We start from the raw sequence: 21,096 nt of genomic DNA on the forward strand, positions 1-21,096 counted from the left end.
CCATGGATAAAATTTCTGGGAGTAAATTATGTGCTTCTAAAATCTGCCATCATTACTTGAGGCTGTTAAGGATGCTGTCCGGGCACCATCCTAGCGACTGTCTTCAAGGTGCAGCCTCTGGAATCTTTAAGGTGTGGCCTCTGGAATCAGGCTCCTGGGATTAACTTCCGACTTCCCTGAGCCCTGGTTTGCCGTGTGCAAAATTCTCGATCTCTCTAAGTCTCAGTTTCTTCCCCTGTAGAGTGGGAGCGTAATGTTGCTTACTTTACGAAATTTTGTGAGGATTAAAGGAAATAATATATATAAGGCACTTGACAGATGCCAAGTGACAAGTGGATGTTGACTGCTGCACTTGGTTAAATAAGAGCTAAAAACTGCTCTCATTTCAGAAAAGTCATCATTTTCTGGTTGGTTTGTTAGGACCATGACCCATGAGTCAGAATTAAAAAGGGAGTAGTACATCTCTTGGCCAAAAGGAAAAATCTAGACATGATGGAAGGAACACCCCTATTTGTCTGTAATTTAGTTCTTTTCTATTTCCCTGGATGGTGAAGGGTGAAGGATCCTGGAAGTGTCAAATTAGATAAGGGCTGGTTTCCATTTACATTGCCGTGCTAAGCTCTATTTTCTGTGTGCGTGTTCATAATGTTCTCATTTAATGTGTAAATATGTTTTAGTCCTGACACTGGTTTTATGACCAAATCTGTTGCCATGCTGCCCATAGTTTTATTTTTTATATTTTAATAAAAATCCATTGTTTGATCCTTTTTATCAGACTCTTATGAAAAGATTCATGTGAGAATCACCCAGTGGTAAATCACAGCCCTTTCCTAAATACCCAGGACAACAAAAAAGAAAGGAAAGGCCTTGGAAGGAAGATATGTTACCCACAGAAGTATTAATAATACACTCTGGACACAGGAAGTAGTGGGAGTATCATTCATACCAAGGTAAACATGCTGATTAAAATCTCCCTCACCGTGCCTCGCCTACAGGAGCCCCATTGTTACTTTCACCAGCAGCAATGCTGTACTGTCACTTTCTGATTTCTAGAGATTATTGTCTAAAATGTGTATTTTAGTTGAAAAAGCAGCTCCAGAATCCCCAACCACTCCCTACCACATGGCAATACAAAGGTAACCCAGTTGATGGGTGCTAATAATTATACATATATATAATATTTCACCAGTAAACCAGGCATAAGATTTATCCTTACCCCAAATTCTAATTATACTCAGATTTGACGGTATTTATGTGAGGTTTTTCTGCTTAAGCAGTCTTTTGAAAGCCATTTCAAAATTGAGAAACAGAACACACATACAGCATAATTGCTCATATAAGGTGTGATTGAAGAGCATAATGAATAATTATAAAGAGAACACCCAGAATGAGAACTGAAATAAGCTGCCCTCCAAGGAGTCCTGTGCCCCGCTGTGTGCCTCTGCCGGATCCCCTTCCTTTCCTGCCGTTTGAGGTAACAATTGCCCTGATTTGACAGTAACACTTTAGCTATAGTTTTCCCAAATATGTGTGCATCCCTAAAAATGAGGTTTAGTTTTGTGTTTTTTTGAAATTCATATGAGTGAAATCATACAAAAGGTATGATTTCTTGTCTAGTTTCATTTATTAAGTATTATCTGTGGAAGATTTGGGAAGGAAACAGGGTTTATTTAGTTTTGTTGCTAGAACATATCCTGATCTATGAATATATGATGATTATCCATTCTAACTGGACATTCGGATTGCTTCTAGTTTGGATAATTAAGGGCAATGATGCTACAGACAGTGTTTACATCAAGTGTATTCTGTTCCACATGGGCAAGAGATTTTACAAGTTCTATCCTAGGGTTAAAATTGTAGGATGATCAGATATGCATTTTTTCAACTTTGCTAGCTAACCCCAAATTGTTTTCCAAAGTGGTTGTACCCACTTACACTCCCGCCAGCAGTGTAAGTGTAAACTCATACCATTCCCATTTTGGCCAACTTTATGGGTGTGCGATGGTATTTTATTGTAGTTTTAATTCACCTTTTCCTGACTACTGATGATGTTAAACACTTTTTATATGTTTAGCAACAAACTGAATTCCCTTTTTGTGAATTTCAAATATTTTGTCAATTTTTCTAGAGTTTTTCCTTTTTCTTAACAGTATTTTAAATGAAATATGGATATCAGTACATTGTTGTCCCCCCAGCTTTACTGGGGTATAATTGAAAAATAAAATTGTAAGATATTTAAAGTGTACGGGGTGATGATTTGATACATGTATACATTGTGAAAGGATTCCCCATAGAATTAATTCACACATCCATCACCTCACATATTTGCCTTTCTTCTTTTTTTCTTGTCAGAACATTGAAGTTCTCCTTTCTTAGTAAATTTCAGTTATTCGCTACAGTGTTATCAACTATAGTCATTAGATCCTCAGACTTAATTCACCTTAGAACTGGAAGCTTGTGCCCCGTTACTGACCTCTTCCTGAATTTCCTCATGTGAGAACTACAGGGAAAGACCCCACTCCCTGCTCTGTAGCAACACTTCTGTCAACAACAACAATGATGATCCTGATTGGGTACTCGTTTTATATACCCAAATATATACTCATTTAGTTAAAAATGTGGACGTCTCCATTGGTGTACTGTCTATGTGTTTTACTGATTTATTTCTGTACCAATATTGTCTTAACTGTTAAATTTTGTGCTTAAGATGTTTTAAGTCATTATAATATAAAAACATATCTAGGGTATTACAGGCTAGTAAAAACCTGGATATCTTTCAGTCAAGTTTCATAATGATTAATGACCAAATTAATGATCAGAATTCCATGTAAGATGTTTAAATGTAGTTAAATTAAGAAGTCATTTTTAAAAGATGATTAATGATTCTTGACGATCTAAGTCTAGTTTGAGAAGATAATTTATAATAAAGAAGCAAATGGGGAAGCAGTGGGTCATAACCAGTGGAGCACATTAGAATAAGTTGCAGAAGCTTTCAAAATTCACATATGATTGCTTAGTCCCAAGGAAGTCTGGGATATAAGCCAGACACATGAATTTTAATTTAAAAATATGTGATTCCAATCATCTATCATGTTGATAATTACTCCAGGGTCAAAAAGTTGATTTCAAGTGCCAGGTCCACCATTTACGAGCTTTGTGACCTTAAATATCTTAACTTAAATTTCCAGTTTTTTCACCTATAAAATGAGGGACAGGTGTCCCCCTAAAACCTAAAAAGGCTTTTAAAGACGGGTAGGCATAAATACAACTTATTTCTCTTCCTCTTTTAATCTCGGTTTCCTGATCTGTAAAGTGGAGCTAATAATTATCTAGTGTGAAGAGTTGAAAATGTCTAAATAAAGCAAACTATGTAGAAATGGTGTATGAACTGCAAAACATTATTTAAATATGAAGTATTTACATCTAAAAAGTTAACAGGTCAAGGAAGAGCTAGGGAACAAGGGGTAGTGGATTTACTTAATACAAGGTATGAATGCAAATTTTAAGGGATTTAGTGTCAGGCTTTAAGCAACACTGAAAATGGCCTTTCGTGCGTCTTCTAGCTTCATCTTCTTTTGTGTGCGGCTGTTTGTCGGTTAATATAACAGCAGTGACAGCAGTGGGCAATGCTCCTTCTTTAGCCCTAATATCAAGACAGCCATACTACTGGGTCTCCCTGGTGCAACTCACCTACAGGCTATGCCCCTTGATCTCCACTTAGTTTACTTGGCTACTATAAAGAGACTTGGACAGCAAATTGGAATGAAATACCTTTGTCACATAAGTCAAGATAATTAGAAATAATAATAGCTGCATACCCATAGAGAACCCCAAGATTACCCTAACTAGGAAAATTGCTTCTGTTCCCAAAACTGATTGTTTGAATAAAAAAGAATTTCCACTTAAAGCAAGGAACTTCCCTGGCCATCCAGTCCAGTGGTTAAGACTCTGCCCTTCCACTGCAGAGGGTATGGGTTCGAAGGTTAAAAAAAAAAAGAAAGAAACAAATGAACTTGCCCTGAGTGTCACATGTACCTACCCCCTTTGAATTTCCAACTTATACCACAGATGCCCAGATAATACCACATCTTCCTCAATCAACCTAAATGTATTTAATCACCTCCTGATCCCATCAATGACTGGACTTGGAACTAACATGTTCAAGAGAAGCAGGATTCTTGGATGTATTAATTATTTTTCCAGTACTATGAACGTCAGCTGACACTTCATTTACATTTGTCTTTTGATTAATGTTAGCTCCTTTCTCTACTAAAATAATTCTTGTTCTTATTAAATATTTAAAGATAACTTTTGTTTTGAATGCATAAATTTGTAGAACATAGGAAAAGCAAAAGAATTCTGATAATTTTGTTGTATGCTCTATTACCTGGCCAAGTGAAGATCCTCCGTAATTCTTGTCACACAGTAGACAGACTTGTGCTGCTAATACTCTTACTCACGTCCAAGGCTTGATTCAGGGGCCTTCAAGAAACTTCCTTCAGTTTTAAGTACCTCCCAGAAAACTGTGACTGTACATCTGGGGTTATGCTCACCATCTGCTACATGTTAAAAAGATGCATTTCTGTGTAGGTTTCCCATGGAACTTAATGCCTGTCAAGAGGGAGGACTGTCTTGTTTTACTGCCAGCATCTTCCACAGAACTTGGCTGGTACCATTTGGGCTACTCATTAAGTGTTAGTTGAATGGAACTGAATGGCTACTACCTTTTGCTGACATCCATTCTTCTACTTCTCAGATAAACTGATAGTGAGATGGGCATATTCTGCTAAACAAAGGTTGAATAAAAATTCTTCACTTTATAGTCTGCTGTTTCTTCCTTACCCAGTCTCCAGCCAAGACTACTGTGTCGAAATGTTCAAACAAAGCTACCTGGAAAGGGAATATGATGTCCAAACTACAGGAAGCATGAAAAATAAACAAAAGAAGTGTTAGATGACTTAGAAACCGGGAGCAATTGAAATATTTCCAAAGTGCCAACTTTGTGATTCCCTCAAAAGGAAAATGTGTGAATAAAGCTCTTAACTGAACCCTAGTATACAGCTTCTAGCATTTTAGCTTACTTTATTTTCCTCCTATTTTTCTTATTTGGGTGACTTTTTTCTAATACACTCTAGTAATACTGAGGTTTTTAGAGTCTTAATCATGGCTATTTAATTATAAATTCTAACTTTATTTGAAATGTGATTTTTAAAGTTTTAACACATTATTTAATTATATTCAGGTACAGTTTTCCCTAATGAAACATTTAAATGGGAAGATGATATTTCCTTGAAAGAATTCGCACTTTTTTTCCAAAATTGTCTTGTGTTCTTTTTTGTAAAATTTATTTTATTGAAGTTTAGTTGATTTACAATGTTGTGTTAGTTTCTGGTGCATATAGCAAAGTGAATCAGTTGTACATATATATATATATTCCTCTTCATATTCTTTTCCATTCTGGTTTATTACGGGGTATTGAATATATTTTCCTGTGCTATACAGTAGGACCATATTGTTTATCCATTCCATATATAATAGTTCACATCTGCTAATCCCACACTCCCAGTCCATCCCTCCCCGACCTCCCAACCCACTGGGCAACCACAAGTCTTTTCTCTATGTCTGTGAGTCTGTTTCTGTTTCGCAGGTAAGTTCATTTGTGTCATATTTTAGATTCCACATATAAGTGATGTCATATGGTATTTGTCTTTCTCTTTCTGAATTGTCTTTTGTTCTTATTTACCATTAAATATAGGCTAACCATAATATCTTGAGATTGAAAAAAATAAGACTTATTGCATGCAGGTGCTTAAGCTGAAAGTCAAGTATACAACTTTAAAGACTACCGTTTGGCTTTGAGTGGGAAGTAGAGTAATTCAGTGTTTAGGTAGGCATGCTGTGGAGTCGCCCAGATGTAGGATTAAATTTGCCTTTTGCAAATTGCTGTGACTTTGGGGGAATGTTCTATAGTCTCTGTGAGCTGCAGCTTTCTCATCTGTAAAATAATAACATTATCCAACTTATAGCTTATTGTGAGGCACTAAATGCTCAATTGGTAACTATTGGTGTAGCCTCTATGAAACAATTAGTCAATTGATAACCCCTTTACTCCATTCAGAATGAGATGGTTTTATTGCCTTTGTTATTTGTTGTCATTTTGCATCAGTACTTTCTAATTCCAAGCCTTTGATTGGAAGACAGATCACAGTCTTCCTTTTAATACTCACTGCAGGTGTTCTCGATTTCCCTGAGCCATACCACAAGCCCTGGCCTCTATGACCCTATGCTTAGTATAACCCACATCAATTCTGAATTCTATTTTGTGTATAGTCTGTTAGTTTGGTCCATTTGCTTTCCTCTCCACAACCTCATTCATACCCAAATATATTTCTAAATATTTTGTTCTGTTCCAACTTGCAAAATATCCTTTATATGACCTTTAAAAATATTGTCTATTTTGAAAACTAGGTGCATTTTCCTCATCAGCTCCCCCACACCCTCCTGCAGTCTACCTCAGCCTTATGTTGGCACCTTCCCCGGTCTGCTCATGTAGGGCACAGCCGTCTCTCTTACTTTGCTAAACCATGTCTCTATTTTACATGATACCTCCTCTTAAAGGATTTGTTATCAGTAGAATATTGTATAGCAAACAGTCCCTAACTAGGTCTCCCCTTTCTATTAACTCATTCCTAGATTTAATTAAATGGGATCACATAATTTTGGCACTTATATCTATCTTAGATATTATTTAGTCTAATCTCCTCATTTTGCAAATGAGAGCACTGAGGCCCAGAGAGATCGGTGCACAGAAAGTATTGCCTGTCTTTTCTTTCAATTAAATTAAATTTCATTTAAAGTTACCCCTTGAAAGCAACGATTACATTTTATGCATATCCCATGTGTCTATAGAATCTAAGTTGCTTTGGTGCTAATAAAACAATTCAACACTATAAAAGATTTTGATGTAATTTTCATGCCTAATTACCAAAACAGTGTGCCTATAACAGGTGATGCTTGTTTCAATGGATAATGGCAACAGCAGAAGGTTACCTGGAACTTTTCCTGAGCCATATTTCTATGGTTGTCCCCTGCCCTCTGTTAGGCCTTTGGATAAACTCTATGCCCATAAAGGGCAGTGTGTGATGTGATAGAACAGAGTTCACGTGCTTTGAAGCTGGACATATCTGAATCAGAATTTACCACTTGCTACCTCATGGCCTTGATTAAGTCATAGAACCTCTATGAGCCTTAATGGGAACAATAATACAAACCTGAAGTGGGAATTAGAGATGAATTATAATAAGCACCCAACAGATAAGTGTTCCATACCTGGAAGCTATTATTATTAAAGTTTATTTGATATTACCTAGGGGGAATGCATGCAAAGGATAGATACAGCAGTCTTCAAAACAGTCTTCCAAAAGGAAGGAAGAGAGCAAACAAAACTGATGGAACTAGAGAAAATGTCTGATATGGATGCTCACTCATTTCATTAATTTTTTTTAAAAGCCATAAAATATTAAGGCTCAAGATGAATACATATATACATACATAAAGGAGTGGGGACCACAACAACCTGTAAAATATAGTTTAGAAATAAAAACAGAAACAAGAAAAATAAGTCAGTCCCACCTTTTTTTTTTCCCTTGTTATTTGGGAAAAGCACAATGTTTTGCTTGATAGCTTTTACTACTCACTTTTCAGCCAGTCACATGGATTATATGGACCATAGGCAAAATAAGTAAACTGTATTATGTTTTGTTTTTTTTTTTTTTGCGGTACGCGGGCCTCTCACTGTTGTGGCCTCTCCCGTTGTGGAGCACAGGCTCCAGACGCGCAGGCTCAGCGGCCATGGCTCACTGGCCCAGCCACTCCACGGCATGTGGGATCCTCCCGGACCGGGGCACGAACCCGTGTCCCCTGCATCGGCAGGCAGACTCTCAACCACTGCGCCACCAGGAAAGCCCAAAGTATGTGATAATTTTGATTGGAAATAATAGCAATGAAAATAAACCCATTGTAGAATTATATGTTTAAAAATATATATGTATTCACATCCATACAATGTGTTGCATGTACACACACACAAATACATTAATAAAGGAATCATTAAATGAAAGAAATTTGAGAAATCTTACTCATTTGCCCTAGAAAGCTATGCTCTCCTTCTCATAGGCTCCAACTCTTAAGTCTGACATGTTGTTTGATGGCCCACAGGGATAAGTAGACAAAGAAAATAGGGAGACGATGAAAGAATTCATGCTCACTGAGAAACTACATTCCAGAAGAATCCCTGATTGCTGAGAAAGCAATCCCAGCTGTGAGGATGGACCTAGTAGTGCCCAGGAACTCTCTGAACAAGGCTAGCGTTATCCCTGGAACTTCAGCTTAACTTGGCCTCTTTCCACCACTTTCACTGTCGTGGAGGAATACTTTGTCAAAATACACATTTCCTTGGCTGTCAAATTTTGAAGATATAGTATGATGTGCATGTGTATATCCTTGGAAATTTGTGGATGAGAATATCCAGTTAACAGTAAAGAAATAAAGGTGGTAAGAATAATCAAATACTATTTCAAGTAGAATTAACTGAAAAGGGAATTCTTGTAATCATCATGGCCATTCTCCCTCCACTCTTCCACTTCAGTCTTTTCTGCAGCTGAAATCGGAATGAAGGTGAATGGTATTACGTCCTAATAATGTCCCTTGTAAGGAAAGAAAGAGAAATGATCTCCTAAAACTCTATCGTAAGTTCAGCACACTGATGGGCTTGGTGTCACTGGCCAGACCTTGGTTTTGTTCCTGCTGCACCTGCTACGCAGGAAGGGGCTCAAATTTTTCAACTTGAGCTTTGGTTGTCTCTTCTGTAATGTGGTCACATCGGTCATGCATCCTCCCAGGTACTTAAGCCCTTGACATAGTACTTGCACAGGTTAAGTGTTTTAAAATGCTGGCTGTTATCTTCTTCTAAATTTGTATAAGCTACATTATAATTATGCTCTTGTACTAAGCCAACAATTGAGTTTTATTCTAAAGAAAACCCAATGGTTTGTTTGTATTTATTTATTTTTTAAGTAAATTTATTTATTTTTGGCTGTGTTGTGTCTTCATTGCTGCGCGCGGGCTTTCTCTAGTTGCGGTGAGCGGGGACTACTCTTCCTTGTGGTGCGTGGGCTTCTCATTGCGGTGGCTTCTCTTGTTGCGGAACACGGGCTCTAGGCACGCGGGCTCAGTAGTTGTGGCTCGCGGGCTCTAGAGCGCAGGCTCAGTAGTTGTGCAGGGGCTTAGCTGCTCTGCGCCGTGTGGGAACTTCCCTGACCAGGGATCGAACCCGTGTTCCCTGCATTGGCAGGTGGATTCTTAACCACTGCGCCACCAGGGAAGTCCTGGTTTGTTTGTATTTAACATGCATGTTTATTTCTTCTTGAATCACAGTGGATCTGTGGTCGACCCTAGACTTTACCACTAGTTCATCGACGTCTTTGGATAAAAGAGAAGAATTTGGTATTCAGGTCATTATTTCTGAAAAGCTAAGGAATCAGCAGCCTACATGGCTAAATGAAGATTTTAGAAATGGTATCTCAGCAAATGTGCTATCAAGAATGCACCTGCATTTTCAGGCTGTTCTCAAACAGCAGTTTGTTTCCATAGCACCTAAGTAGAGAAAGACAAAATCTCCCATTCATCCCCCAAAGCAGAAAACACCAGGTAGTTCCAAATTCCAGGTTTTGGTAAGGAAAGATGATGATATTTTCCAATACACGTTAAAGGTTGGTTTTAGAATTTTTTTTTCCTTTGTTAACTAAAAGTCATTCTTAGGCTATAATTTGAACTCATATTAACATTCAATGCAAAAGACTAATACTTGTCTTACGAGACAAATCGTGCAAGTTTCTAAAATCTAAAATGTCATTTTGCTTAGTTTAGAAAGTGACATAATAAAAGAGAAAACACCTCCTTGCTAAAGATGAACCTAGGAGGAGGAGTCCAAGATAATTTCAGAATGTAAAGTCAGTACGATCAATAATGAGAGGGGGGGCTTCCCTGGTGGCGCAGTGGTTGAGAGTCCACCTGCCGATGCAGGGGACACGGGTTCGTGCCCCGGTCTGGGAAGATCCCACATGCCGCGGAGCGGCTGGGCCCGTGAGCCATGGCCACTGAGCCTGTGTGTCCGGAGCCTGTGCTCCGCAACGGGAGAGGCCACAACAGTGAGAAGCCCGCGTACCGCAAAAAAAAAAAAAAAATAATAATAATAATGAGAGGGAAGGATTTGTGTCATTATTTATTCATTCAATTGTTTAAAAAAAATTTTTTTTTAAAAAACCTTCTAGGTACTTGGCACTTTGCTAAATGCACTGAGACACAGAATCATGTAAAACAGTCTCTGCCTTCATGAAGCTTCAGGAAGCCAAGGAGAGAGGCTGGACCATCAAGGGTTATACCACAGGGTAGAAAATGCTTCATCATCAAGCAGACAGAGGATGCTGCAGAACTTCATGGGAGGGAAGACAAGGGGCTAAAAAAGGAAAAAAAAAAAAAGAAGCTAAAGAGAGTCACAAAAGAGACTATTCAGAAAAAGCAGAAACAATTTTAATAAAGAAAATGTCTGCCCTTCTAAAATCAAACACATTTAATACTATGTCTGTATAATACACCAAAGATATGTCTTGCTCTTTAAAATATCTTCCCTCCCAATGATTCTGAGGCTCAATCATGATTACAGGGTACATGAAATGAAGTATATTAACATGACACAACCCCCCAGTCCATAGTGCACTATTGGTAAGATTCCACAGGCACACAGTTCACACAGGTTAAGATGAGCTACGTGAGGTGTCCTCAGTTTTCCTGTATTTACCCCTGCTACCCAGGGTGGACATTCTTTCAACACTGTACCTCGGTGTCCTTTGAAAGATGGACATTGAAAGTTATAAATGAGTTAGTATATAGGCACTGATGTATAGAAAATACACTTTGTGGTTATATATATTGTAAGCTGGAAATAAATGCCTTTGAATTACGTGTGTATTTATGCGAGGAAGCCTGACAAACACTGAACAGTCTGTGAACAATGGAAAGCCTCTTGACCATCAATTCAAATACATATAATCCAACCATATGCAGCAATACTAATTTCCTTGTTAAACGAACTGCTCTGAAATCATTTGGTTGTCAGGTACCAAAATAGTTTTAAAGTTAGGGAACTGCTGTCCCACTTAATCCTTGTGGGTGGCCCAATTCCCCAAGATATTCACAGCTGAGGAGTACTTTTAAATGTATTTTTTATCTTATGTGATAATCAATTAGGAGCAAATGAAATCCTGTCTTAAACTTTCAAAAAAATGCAAATCACTTTTGAATGACTTCAGACTAGGCATAGAGGACACAGACTCTCTTTTAGCTCACACCCTGAATGCTGCTTTTGCATGCCATCACCTCTGTAACAGGCTGAAGCTTGACGCCTAGCCTTACACAGGAATGCCCAATCTACTGACGATCTCATCGAACAAGGATGGCCCAATCAAGCGAGAGCATCAGGTGTAGTGCTTCTGAAGTCAATGAACAGTAATACTTTAAAGAAATTTCCCTCTAATAAATACAATATAAAAGCCCTTCTATTCTATGCATAAGTTTACAAAAAAGCACTTCAAAGATGTCTGGTCAAAACCATCGCCAGAAGATTCCAAAGCCCACACGTTTTGTTCCAAATATAATTATGACAGCTACTACAAAAGCAGTAAAAAGCAAGACAAGAAAATCTTGATCTTTCTTCAATGATTTCAACCCTATTCCTTGGGAGAACAGGAATTAAAGTCTTTGCGGGTTGTGCTTGGTTTTAAGCAGATGTCACCTGGGACCAAATGCTACGGCAGGTTCAGATTTTTTCATTATCATCACTGTGGATCTTTTTAAGCATGACTGGGCTTGGTTGCTTCAGAGACGTCTTAGAAACATCCGTGTGAATGGTGGACATGGCGATGGTCTCGTAGTCGTCATCCTGAGACCGGAAATCACAAAAGTTAAAGAAGAACTGCAGGTCTCTCTGGAAGTTTTTGTTCAGGAAGCCATAAAATATGGGGTTGACACAGGTGGAGATCATGGCTGTGAGGTGGCAGAGCAGGAATAACAGATTATGGTTGCACGTAGCAATGATCTGATGATTCCAGTCGAACACGGTGTTGAATATGGTGAGCGGCAGCCAGCAGACCGCAAACGCCACCACGATGGACAGCAGCATGACGTTGATTCTTTTGGTTTCGCTGGACCTGTACTTACTGTCTCTCATCTTGTCCATCATGTTGTTTCTTCTTTTTAAGCGTATATATATCTACAGGAGGGAAAAAATAAAGAGTTCAAATAGAATCACTCATTGAATGAGGACTCTTGGAGAAAGAAGGTAAAAACGGAAACGGTGGCGGGGGGGAGGTGGGAGTTTTCTTACCTTGAAGTAGCAAATAAATATAAAACAGAGTGGGCCAAAATACTGCAGCACCAAGAGAAGAGTGGTGTAAGACAACCGGTGAGAGTCTGATGGAAATTTATCAAAGCAGACGTACTTGTCCTTGAACGCATCAAGGGTCACATTCTGGAACGGTTCATCCGTCAATACTTGGTAGATCAGGAAGGGCAGAGAAGAAGCCACAGCAAGGACCCAGATGACAGCAATGCCTACGTAAGCATGTCTATTACTTGGTCTCCAGCCCCGTGGATTGATGATCAGCTGATGCCGTTCCACGGCAATGAGGACCAGAGAGAAGATAGACACAGTGATGGAGACACACTGCACAAAAGGGTTCAACTTGCACACTGCCTCACCAAAAACCCAGTGGTCCATCAGCGTGTAGACAAACGTGAAGGGGAGACACATGATAGCAACAAGCAAGTCTGAGAAGGAAAGATTCACAATCAGGATGTTGGTGACATTTCTCAACTCCTTCTGTTTCAAGATGATTATGATCAAGGCCAGGTTTCCAGAGACCCCAAGAATGATCACAGCTCCATAGGCAAGAGCTAATGTGAATATCATGGCCAAGGGCAGATGACAATCGTCATTTTCGAAAGCCAAAAACTGGGAATTCTTCTCTGAAAAATTATAATAGATTGAATGATTTTCTACCTGGGAAAATAACGTTGAATTCATTTTGACTGGTTTGGCTATTACAGATGACTTTAGACAAATGGACAATATGTTTCCTCAAAGCAGGTCAAAGACTCAACTTATTTTTATTCTCCATGTTGGAATCCATTTCTCAAAATTATTCTGAATTCTTCATTCCCTTGAACTGAACAACCTGTAAAGAGAAAATGACCGATTGCATTACTAATTCTATTGACGGCAGTCAAAACGAATTCTGATTCATAGTACTGTTTAAAGGGAAGACACTGAAATAAACAAAATGTATTCTATATATACATCTTCTTTTAAATAGTAGAAACAGTGCAAACAATTTGAAAAACAACTTTAGTAATACTTTTAACTTGATGTTGCTTTCACATTGAGTTTCAGCAAAATGCAGTGGTCTGTACATTAGTAAGGTGTGTACAAATCTCATGCCCAAAGTCTTACATGAACGACCATCAGCACGTTCCTAAACACTGTAGGAATATGAAGGTATAAAAAAAAAAGACCGATTACAACATATGAAAAAGATATGACACCAACAAAGGAAAACAAACAAAAAAAATTTACCTAATTCTTCCTCTTACTAGAAAAAAGAAAGAATTTATCAAGTTGTAGTAATAGCCCCACCAACACTGAACTGCTCTTTAAGGAGATGGTCGATACAGTGAAACATCAAGAAACTTTGTCCTGTGAAGGACTGCTGACGGAAAAGAAGATGTTTAATCCAGAAAAGACTCACTAGGAAGGGTACAAACATCTTCTCACGTTGGAATGGGTAGCATGTGGTCCCTGGCTTGTGGCTCAGAATCTTATGTCCTCTCAAGTTAGAAGTAGGACCAAGGGAAGTGGATTACATTAAAAATATTTCACGTCATTATGAGGAACAAAAGTTTAATCAAATGGAATGAACTGTCTGTAAACCAGCAAGTTCTCCACAAGCAACAGTTTGTAAGTACTCCTCGAAAGGCTTGGGGAAGTTCTCACATTGTGTGGGAGATTCAACTGGGTAACTCTGAAGCTCTTTCTGCCTTTAAGATTCTATAATATTATTAACATGTCAGAAGCTTTCAAAGGATTTCTAAGGTTTTCTTCATGGAAATATCCTCCCTCCCCACTAGACTGTATACAGATACAATGCAGGGATCTAAATTGTAGTCGTACTTTTGATGTTTCACAGCATTTTGTGATAGGAATACTCTTTTCTTACCAACAGAACAAATCACAGACAACAGTCCTGTAGAGCTTAAAAGCTCCTTTAAAAAAAAAAATCTCCGATTTCCTTTACGTTATTAAGTAAATATAAGAGCTGGGGTTTCTTATGTTAATTAACAGGCCATTGTGCTTGCGTTAAGAAACAGAATTGCACTTCTTTCTTCTGTGAGAACAATAAAGAAAATCATGCAGAGTTACTTCCATTGAAAAGGAGACAAGAACTTTAGTGAACAAAATATGCTTTTGCCTTTTAAGTGATGCCATTATTGAACCTTCCCTTTTGCTTTTGCTTTCTAGAATATGGGTACTTTTGCTTTCTAGAATATGGGGTGTTTTTATTATAAAACTACAACTTATAAAACTGAAGAATAAAAAGAAAGGTTGCTACCACTTAGTGAGAATGAAAGCATCTATCTGGACTAGGAAAGGTATCAAGTGTGAACGTTATAGAAACGTTCTCCCCTCTTCTTGTCAACAGCCTGGAAAGACTCCTGAACCTCCTTGGTAACACACTTTTCTCTCAAGAATACCAAAGAGAGAGAATATCTGTGTCTCTCAGTGTCTGAGAACAAACCTGCAGCAAGCAAGCGCTAATCTAAAAATTCTTTGGAAATTTCGCCCTAAAGAATTCAAGAAAATTTCGCATCATACGTCCTAGTCAGGTTGCTGGCAAGATAGTGAACGTCACTGCACAGGTATCTGAGTTTTTCTTCATTAGTAGAACTAGCATGACAGGAAAATGCATCCTCTAACGCCCTACCCACGGCTCCCCCTCTGCACACAGTGCCAGGTGAGACACACAAGGTAGGGACCACTGAGCCTCCTGGACCTGACACTTGAGGACCGCTACTCTGCCTTGCACTCCCGGTCTAACAACCCCACGGGGCATGTTCTGTACCAGGCGGGCAGGTCCCTTCACAGGCACCAAGTGCCCTGGCCCGTTTTAGCTTCTGCATCTTCGCCTCTACAACGCCTCATCACGTATCCAAATTCTACCCATCTTTCAAAGCTCCATTTAGTCCCTTAGATCCTTCATAACTGTAATATTGTCTCTTGAAGGTAGGTACTACGTATATTTCATACTACTTTGCGAATATTAGATTTAGAATAAAAGCGTGTTGATGACACAGTAGGTGCACAGATGGAATAATAGGTTCTTGTGTGATTGCTATTAACATCAACAGCTGAATTCTATTGTCGACTGATAAAAATCCACAGTCTAAAAGCTGAGAGCTATGTTTTATTCGGCGGACTCGCTGAGGACTCAAGCCCGGGAGGCAGCCTCTCAGATGCTCTGAGGGACGGCTCAGAAGAGGTCAGGGCGCAGCCAGGATATACAGGAGTTTTTGCAAGAAAAGGCAGGTAGCTGGAACTTCAAAAGATTGCTGTTAACTAAAGCAAGCCAGACATCTCAAGTTAATGAACTCAGCACTTTTCTATGTATGGGAAGGTACAAGAGTCTGGGCTGCTCTTGAAATATTATCTGGAGCCAGTATCCTGTTCTCTCCTATCCAGAATCCCCTCAGGTGCACCGTCCAGGGTGACTGCAGGGGCTGATGGCTTGATGCCCACAACATCCTTTGTTTACTGATACGGCAGGCGGCAGGGGACATTCTTGTCCACACTATCATAGTCCTTTGACATGCCAAATGGATGTTAATTATAAGAGCCATTTTACTAGGTCAGGTACATGGTATGTGGGGAGGGGAATGTTCCACTTTGTGCAAAAAAAAAAAAAAAAAGGAATTGTTTCTGAAAGAGAATTCATTCATCCAATAAATATCTATTGAACACTATTTTGTGTCAGGCAGGGTTTTAGTGGAGACAACAGTGAAGTTCCCATTGAGTTTCCAGTCTTGTGTGCAGAAGCAGACAAGAAAAAAGAAATCAGTAAAAGAGACAGGACACAAGACGGTAGTAAGTGCCATGGAGAAAAATAAAGCAAGGAAGGGGACCTGGGATTGTTGGGGGTGGGGGGGCGGGAAGGCCTCTGACTGCCGGAGAAGATGGCGTGTGAGTTAAGACCCGACAGTGAGGAAGGACGCCAGGCAGATGCCTCAGGGATGCATCCCCTGTGGAAATAGCAAACATGAAATCTTTACGACTGGAGTGTGCTTCGTGTGCTGAACAGAGGAGAAGCGAAATAAATGAGGGAGAGACTATAGGGGAGTAGCGGGGAGGGTAAGCAGGGGAGAAACAGACGCTGCAGGGCCTTACTCCGTGGGACAGTCTTTGACTTTTTCTCTGAGAAAGACGAGGACTCCCTGGAGAGTCTTTGGTAAAGGCATGAAGTTCTATGACTTGTTTTAAAATTATTGCTCTAGCTGTTGTTTGCAAGGACTTAAGACAGGAAAGAGAAGTAGGGAGATTCATTTAGAGGCTAGTGGAATAATCCAGGTGAGAGATAACGGAGGCACAGACCAAGGTGTTTGCAGTGCAAAGGAAGAAAGAAAGTTTATATCTACCAACTGACTTTGACAAAATTCACTGCATATGGGACTTAACGCAAACACTTATTAAATTATTACAAGGTATGGGCTGCAAAGTTTTCTTGCAGATGAATTTAGGTTAAATATACTGAAACTCTACTCTGATCCCTTTGAAATTATATTTGCTAGACATATCCTGTGAGAAATAGCAGTTTTCTTACTAAGTAGAAGTTAACTTAGCTATACAGAAAATGCAAACCTCACATTTTTTTAATGTATTTGAAATCAGACTCCTTTGCTAAGTGCATGCCATTCCAGTTGGGTAAAACAGTTCTGCATTGGATAAAATGTGTATTTCCAGCCTACCTTAGTATAATCTCAAGGATGAATAATTGTCAGAAAATAATATTGGGAAAGAATTTACATACATCATCTTTGACAAGGAAAATGATTTGATATTTACTATTCCAATATATATTTCTAAAGTAAGGTATGCCACTACAGGCACTGCAAAAATGAAAGGTTGTTGCCTCTCACTATAGCTGCCATGTGCTTTTAGAGACAAAACAGAGACACTACGTACATCCAGTTGGCAAATGAGCCCCCTTCCAAAGGGAAACTTGCTTCTCCGTTCCAATTTGAATGCTGGCCTTTACTGCCTGCTATTCTTAGAGCTGTTACTGCCTGAGAATACCGCTCTCTGGTCATAACGTGCCGCAGATAAATTTTGTCATATACTCAGAACCGGCTGCTTAACTCCCCTGTTTTTGCAAAAGAAATCAGCCTTGCTACATGCATCCTCCCAAAGTTACTGCTAGTTTATTCACATGAGTTACATAATTCTCTGTTCCTTTCCCTTCCAGGAGGGCTTGCTCAGCTGACAGCTGCCTTAAAACAATAAGGAAAGACTAATAAAGCAGTAGTCACCCACCGAAAAGCGCTCAGTCTTTGGTCATGGGTGAGGAACCCGGCCGGCAGCTTTCGGCTCTCACCGGGGAAGCAGCCTGCAGTCCAGGGACTGACAGCCGCTGTTGCTGGGACTCCCCTTCAGGCAGAGCCAGGCAAGCTCCGTGCTCCCCGGCCCCCGCCTGTGTGCCACCCGACAAGTTATGCTTTCCCATAGGGTCCTGGTGGGCACGGCAAATCTGAGAACTCTTTTAAAAAAAAAAAAAAGGAATGTCAAGACACACTTGCTCACTGTCCCCTCCCCTCCCCTAGGTTTTTCCTGAGTTACCAAACTCAGGAAATGGGATGTGTTAAATCAAAATTCCTGTCGGCACGCTTATGCGCCCACCTTTTTCATACCGTGTAACTAAATAACTTGCCCCAAACTGTCCTCATTCCTAATACTCCCTCCCTCCCCGCCCCCCCCATACACACACATTTGCCACCCATTTGTCAGATGTCTCTACCCATGATGATGAGACTGGCAGAGCAGAAAACATCTACAACAACCAGAACCAAACGAGCATTGCCCAAACTTAGTTGACTCTGGCCCAGCATCAGTCCTTAGAACATTGGCCTCTCTCCAATCTACCTGGAGACCACCGGGCCACTCTTAGGCCACTTTCCTCTCCAGTCCATCCGCAATCTCCTACCCAGCCGCGCTCCACCACCACCGGTGTAAAGGAGCTGAAGAGCTGGACGATGGAAACTCGGAAGTAGGGGACAGTATGATGTCTCCTGGGGACGCATAGCCAGGCTGGAGAGGCCAGCACCGCGGGGCAGGGCTCGACGCAGCCCGCGCGCGGGGCGCCCACCGGGGCCCCGGGTCGCTCCCCGCGCACAAGTGCGCCGCGCAGGGCGAAGGCCGACCCGCGAGCCCTCCTCCCCCGGCCGTCCCAGCCGCGCGTTCCTCCGCAAAAGCTCAGCGCGGCCACGCCGCAGAGGCTCGGGAAAGATGCCAAAGGTAGCGAAGGAGGGAGGACGACGTCTCACCAGAGCCAGAGGAGGGGGACTCGGACCCCGTAGGGAACCCCCGTAGAGAGGCGTCGGCCCCGCACCGCAGGCGGTCCCAGGTGGCCGGTGGTCTGGAGCACCTCGCGACCCGCCCGCGCGGGGACCGAACCGAAGGCTGCCTGCGCCCCCGCCGCTCCCCAGAGCTCGTTTCGGGACTCGCGTGTCCTTTCTTCCTCTCTCATCCTTCACCCCATCGGTGACAGATTCCTCTAAAGTCAGTCCTTCCAAAGGTGTACTCTTGGAACTTACCCTCTCTGCCGGATCCGTCTTTTAGCACGATGATTAAAGCGGGAAGGGCGGTCGTGGAAGAGAGCGGAGCGGGAAGGAAAGCTCGCGGGTGTTTCTCCGGCTCAAAGCCTAAAGGTTGGTGGGGAGGGGAAGAGCCGCCCTTGAAGCGGAGCTCCACCTCGTCTCGGCCACGTGACAACCCCCGGGCGGCGCCGCAGACCCCCGCACCCCTCCCCGGGAATTCGGGGGGCAGCGCGGGAGCCGCGCGCGCTGTCGGACCGCGCGCCCGGGGCGGTGGTGCGCGCTCTGCGCTCGGCGGGGCCAGGAGGGAGGCGCTGCGCCGGGCTGAGGTCGCGCCCGCGCGCCGTCGCTGGCTGTCGGTGCCACCTCGCGGCGGAGGCTGAGCCGGCGGTGCGGGCCGCAGCGCGAAACCCAGCTCCGGGGAAGGGGACGCGAAGCCCACCGCGACTGCGCCGCTCGTGCGTGCCTAGCCTCTCCTGTGACGTCCGGAGGTTTCTCACGCCGGAGCCAGAAGTTTTTCCTTTTTGGCAGTGAACAAAGAGAAGACCTTAAAGAAGCAAAAGTAGCGAATCTCCGATAAGATGGAAGGGGCTTTTTTTTTTTAAGTCCTTCTTTCTCTCCGCTAGAAAAATGCGTTGAGGCAGATCTGTTCCCGGCACCGAGCTGCTCCTTTCAGGGAAGCACGAGGAGAGGAACATTTTCTTGCGGGTCAGGAAGAGTCAGTGCCGTTTCCTCGGTACTTAATCTACTACCGTACAGAACAATATGAAGGAATAAAAGAACAGAATGTACACAGAACACGTTGACGGTGCAAAGCCATCCTGGTGCCTGATGGTTCAAGCTAATTGCTGATACACTGCCCTCAGGTGTTTTACATACTTCTACTCTACTTCGAAAAGCCAAAGTTGTGTAACACACACACACAGAGTGATTACTGATGCAGATGAATACAGCTTCTTCCAAATCAAACTTTCAAGTAATAAAGAGTCTTCCTAATAAAGATACAGGACACTGCCTACGAGATGCATACAAGTTTCATTACATAACAACCATGATCGCAATCTGTCTTCAAACTAAAAGCAGAACAAAATTCTGAGACAAATGGAATTACTTGAACTTCGTTGAAAAATGTTTTATTTTTCTAGTTATTAGACTGAATAAATACTATTTAAAGCTCAGTAGAAACTCTAACTCATTCATTTATATAAATTATGATGTACACAATCTCTGTTGTCCCCCCCGCCCCGCCGGGAAAGGTTTCTAAAATACTTGTAATTAGGTATATTTTTATAAAGTTGGAAAGGGATTATGACCAAGAATCGATATATCACAGTCAGGTAATAAATGCACTCTAACAAAATATATAAGCATATATTTTTTAAACCCACTAGTGATTAAGGAATAGTAAAATGGCACATATATTTTCTTTCTTTTTCTTTTTTTAACCAAGGATGAAAATATAAAACATAATTTAGGAATTTCAGTTATTTAAAGAGCAATAACTCATTTAGGTTTCTATTCACTCTCTGTTTATCCCTTAAGTCACATTCTGTTCATAGAAGCAAATTTACCCCAAGGTCTTCATCATCTAATTGGCTCTTTTTAGTCTGCTGCAAGAATTACAAATGAAATAATTTAATTCTCTGAAAAGAATACATTTTTAGGTAAATGTTTTTGCTATATCAGCAAATATTTTGGACTTAAGAATATAATTTGGACTCATTAAAAGACACTTTCCTTTCTGTGTTTTCCAAAAATACTAATAAAAGCATGTCTGCAAGAATACCTGAATTACTGTGGCCATTGTATTTTGTCATCTTATTAATTTTTATAAAGTACCCCCCAAGTCCAATTTACAAAGCTGTACTCTTTTTTTTTTAATTAATTAATTTATTTTTGGCTGCGTTGGGTCTTCGTTGCTGTGCGTGGCCTTTCTCTAGTTGCGGCGAGCGGGGGCTACTTTTCCTTGTGGTGCGCGGGCTTCTCATTGTGGTGGCTTCTCTTGTTGAGGAGCACGGGCTCTAGGCGCACGGGCTTCAGTAGCTGTGGCAGACGGGCTCAGTAGTTGTGGCTCCCGGACTCTAGAGCGCAGGCTGAGTAGTTGTGGTGCATGGCCTTAGTTGC

General features: G+C 41.1%; 1 protein-coding gene across 1 annotated transcript; it reads right to left on the reverse strand.

Moving 5' to 3' along the window:
• Positions 1 to 11,619: 11,619 nt before the first annotated feature.
• NPY1R (neuropeptide Y receptor Y1) lies at positions 11,620 to 13,291 on the reverse strand. Its single transcript, XM_065877790.1, has 2 exons — positions 12,443 to 13,291; positions 11,620 to 12,328 (listed from the first exon to the last, which is right to left on the reverse strand). Exons 1-2 carry the CDS (start codon positions 13,139 to 13,141, stop codon positions 11,876 to 11,878), a joined length of 1,152 nt encoding a protein of 383 aa, XP_065733862.1. The 5' UTR covers positions 13,142 to 13,291; the 3' UTR covers positions 11,620 to 11,875.
• Between the last annotated feature and the right edge of the window lie 7,805 nt (positions 13,292 to 21,096).

The sequence above is a fragment of the Phocoena phocoena genome, chromosome 5, assembly GCF_963924675.1.
Source record: "Phocoena phocoena chromosome 5, mPhoPho1.1, whole genome shotgun sequence".
In the NCBI taxonomy this organism is placed as follows: Eukaryota; Metazoa; Chordata; class Mammalia; order Artiodactyla; family Phocoenidae; genus Phocoena; species Phocoena phocoena.

What these genes read in the sequence shown, in the direction of transcription:
- NPY1R (XM_065877790.1), bottom strand. Translation starts at nt 13,141, where the DNA reads ATGAATTCAACGTTATTTTCCCAGGTAGAAAATCATTCAATCTATTAT. An exon ending in TATTTATTTGCTACTTCAAG is followed by an intron (nt 12,329 to 12,442) that starts GTAAGAAAACTC and finishes TCCCTCCTGTAG; the next exon opens with ATATATATACGCTTAAAAAG.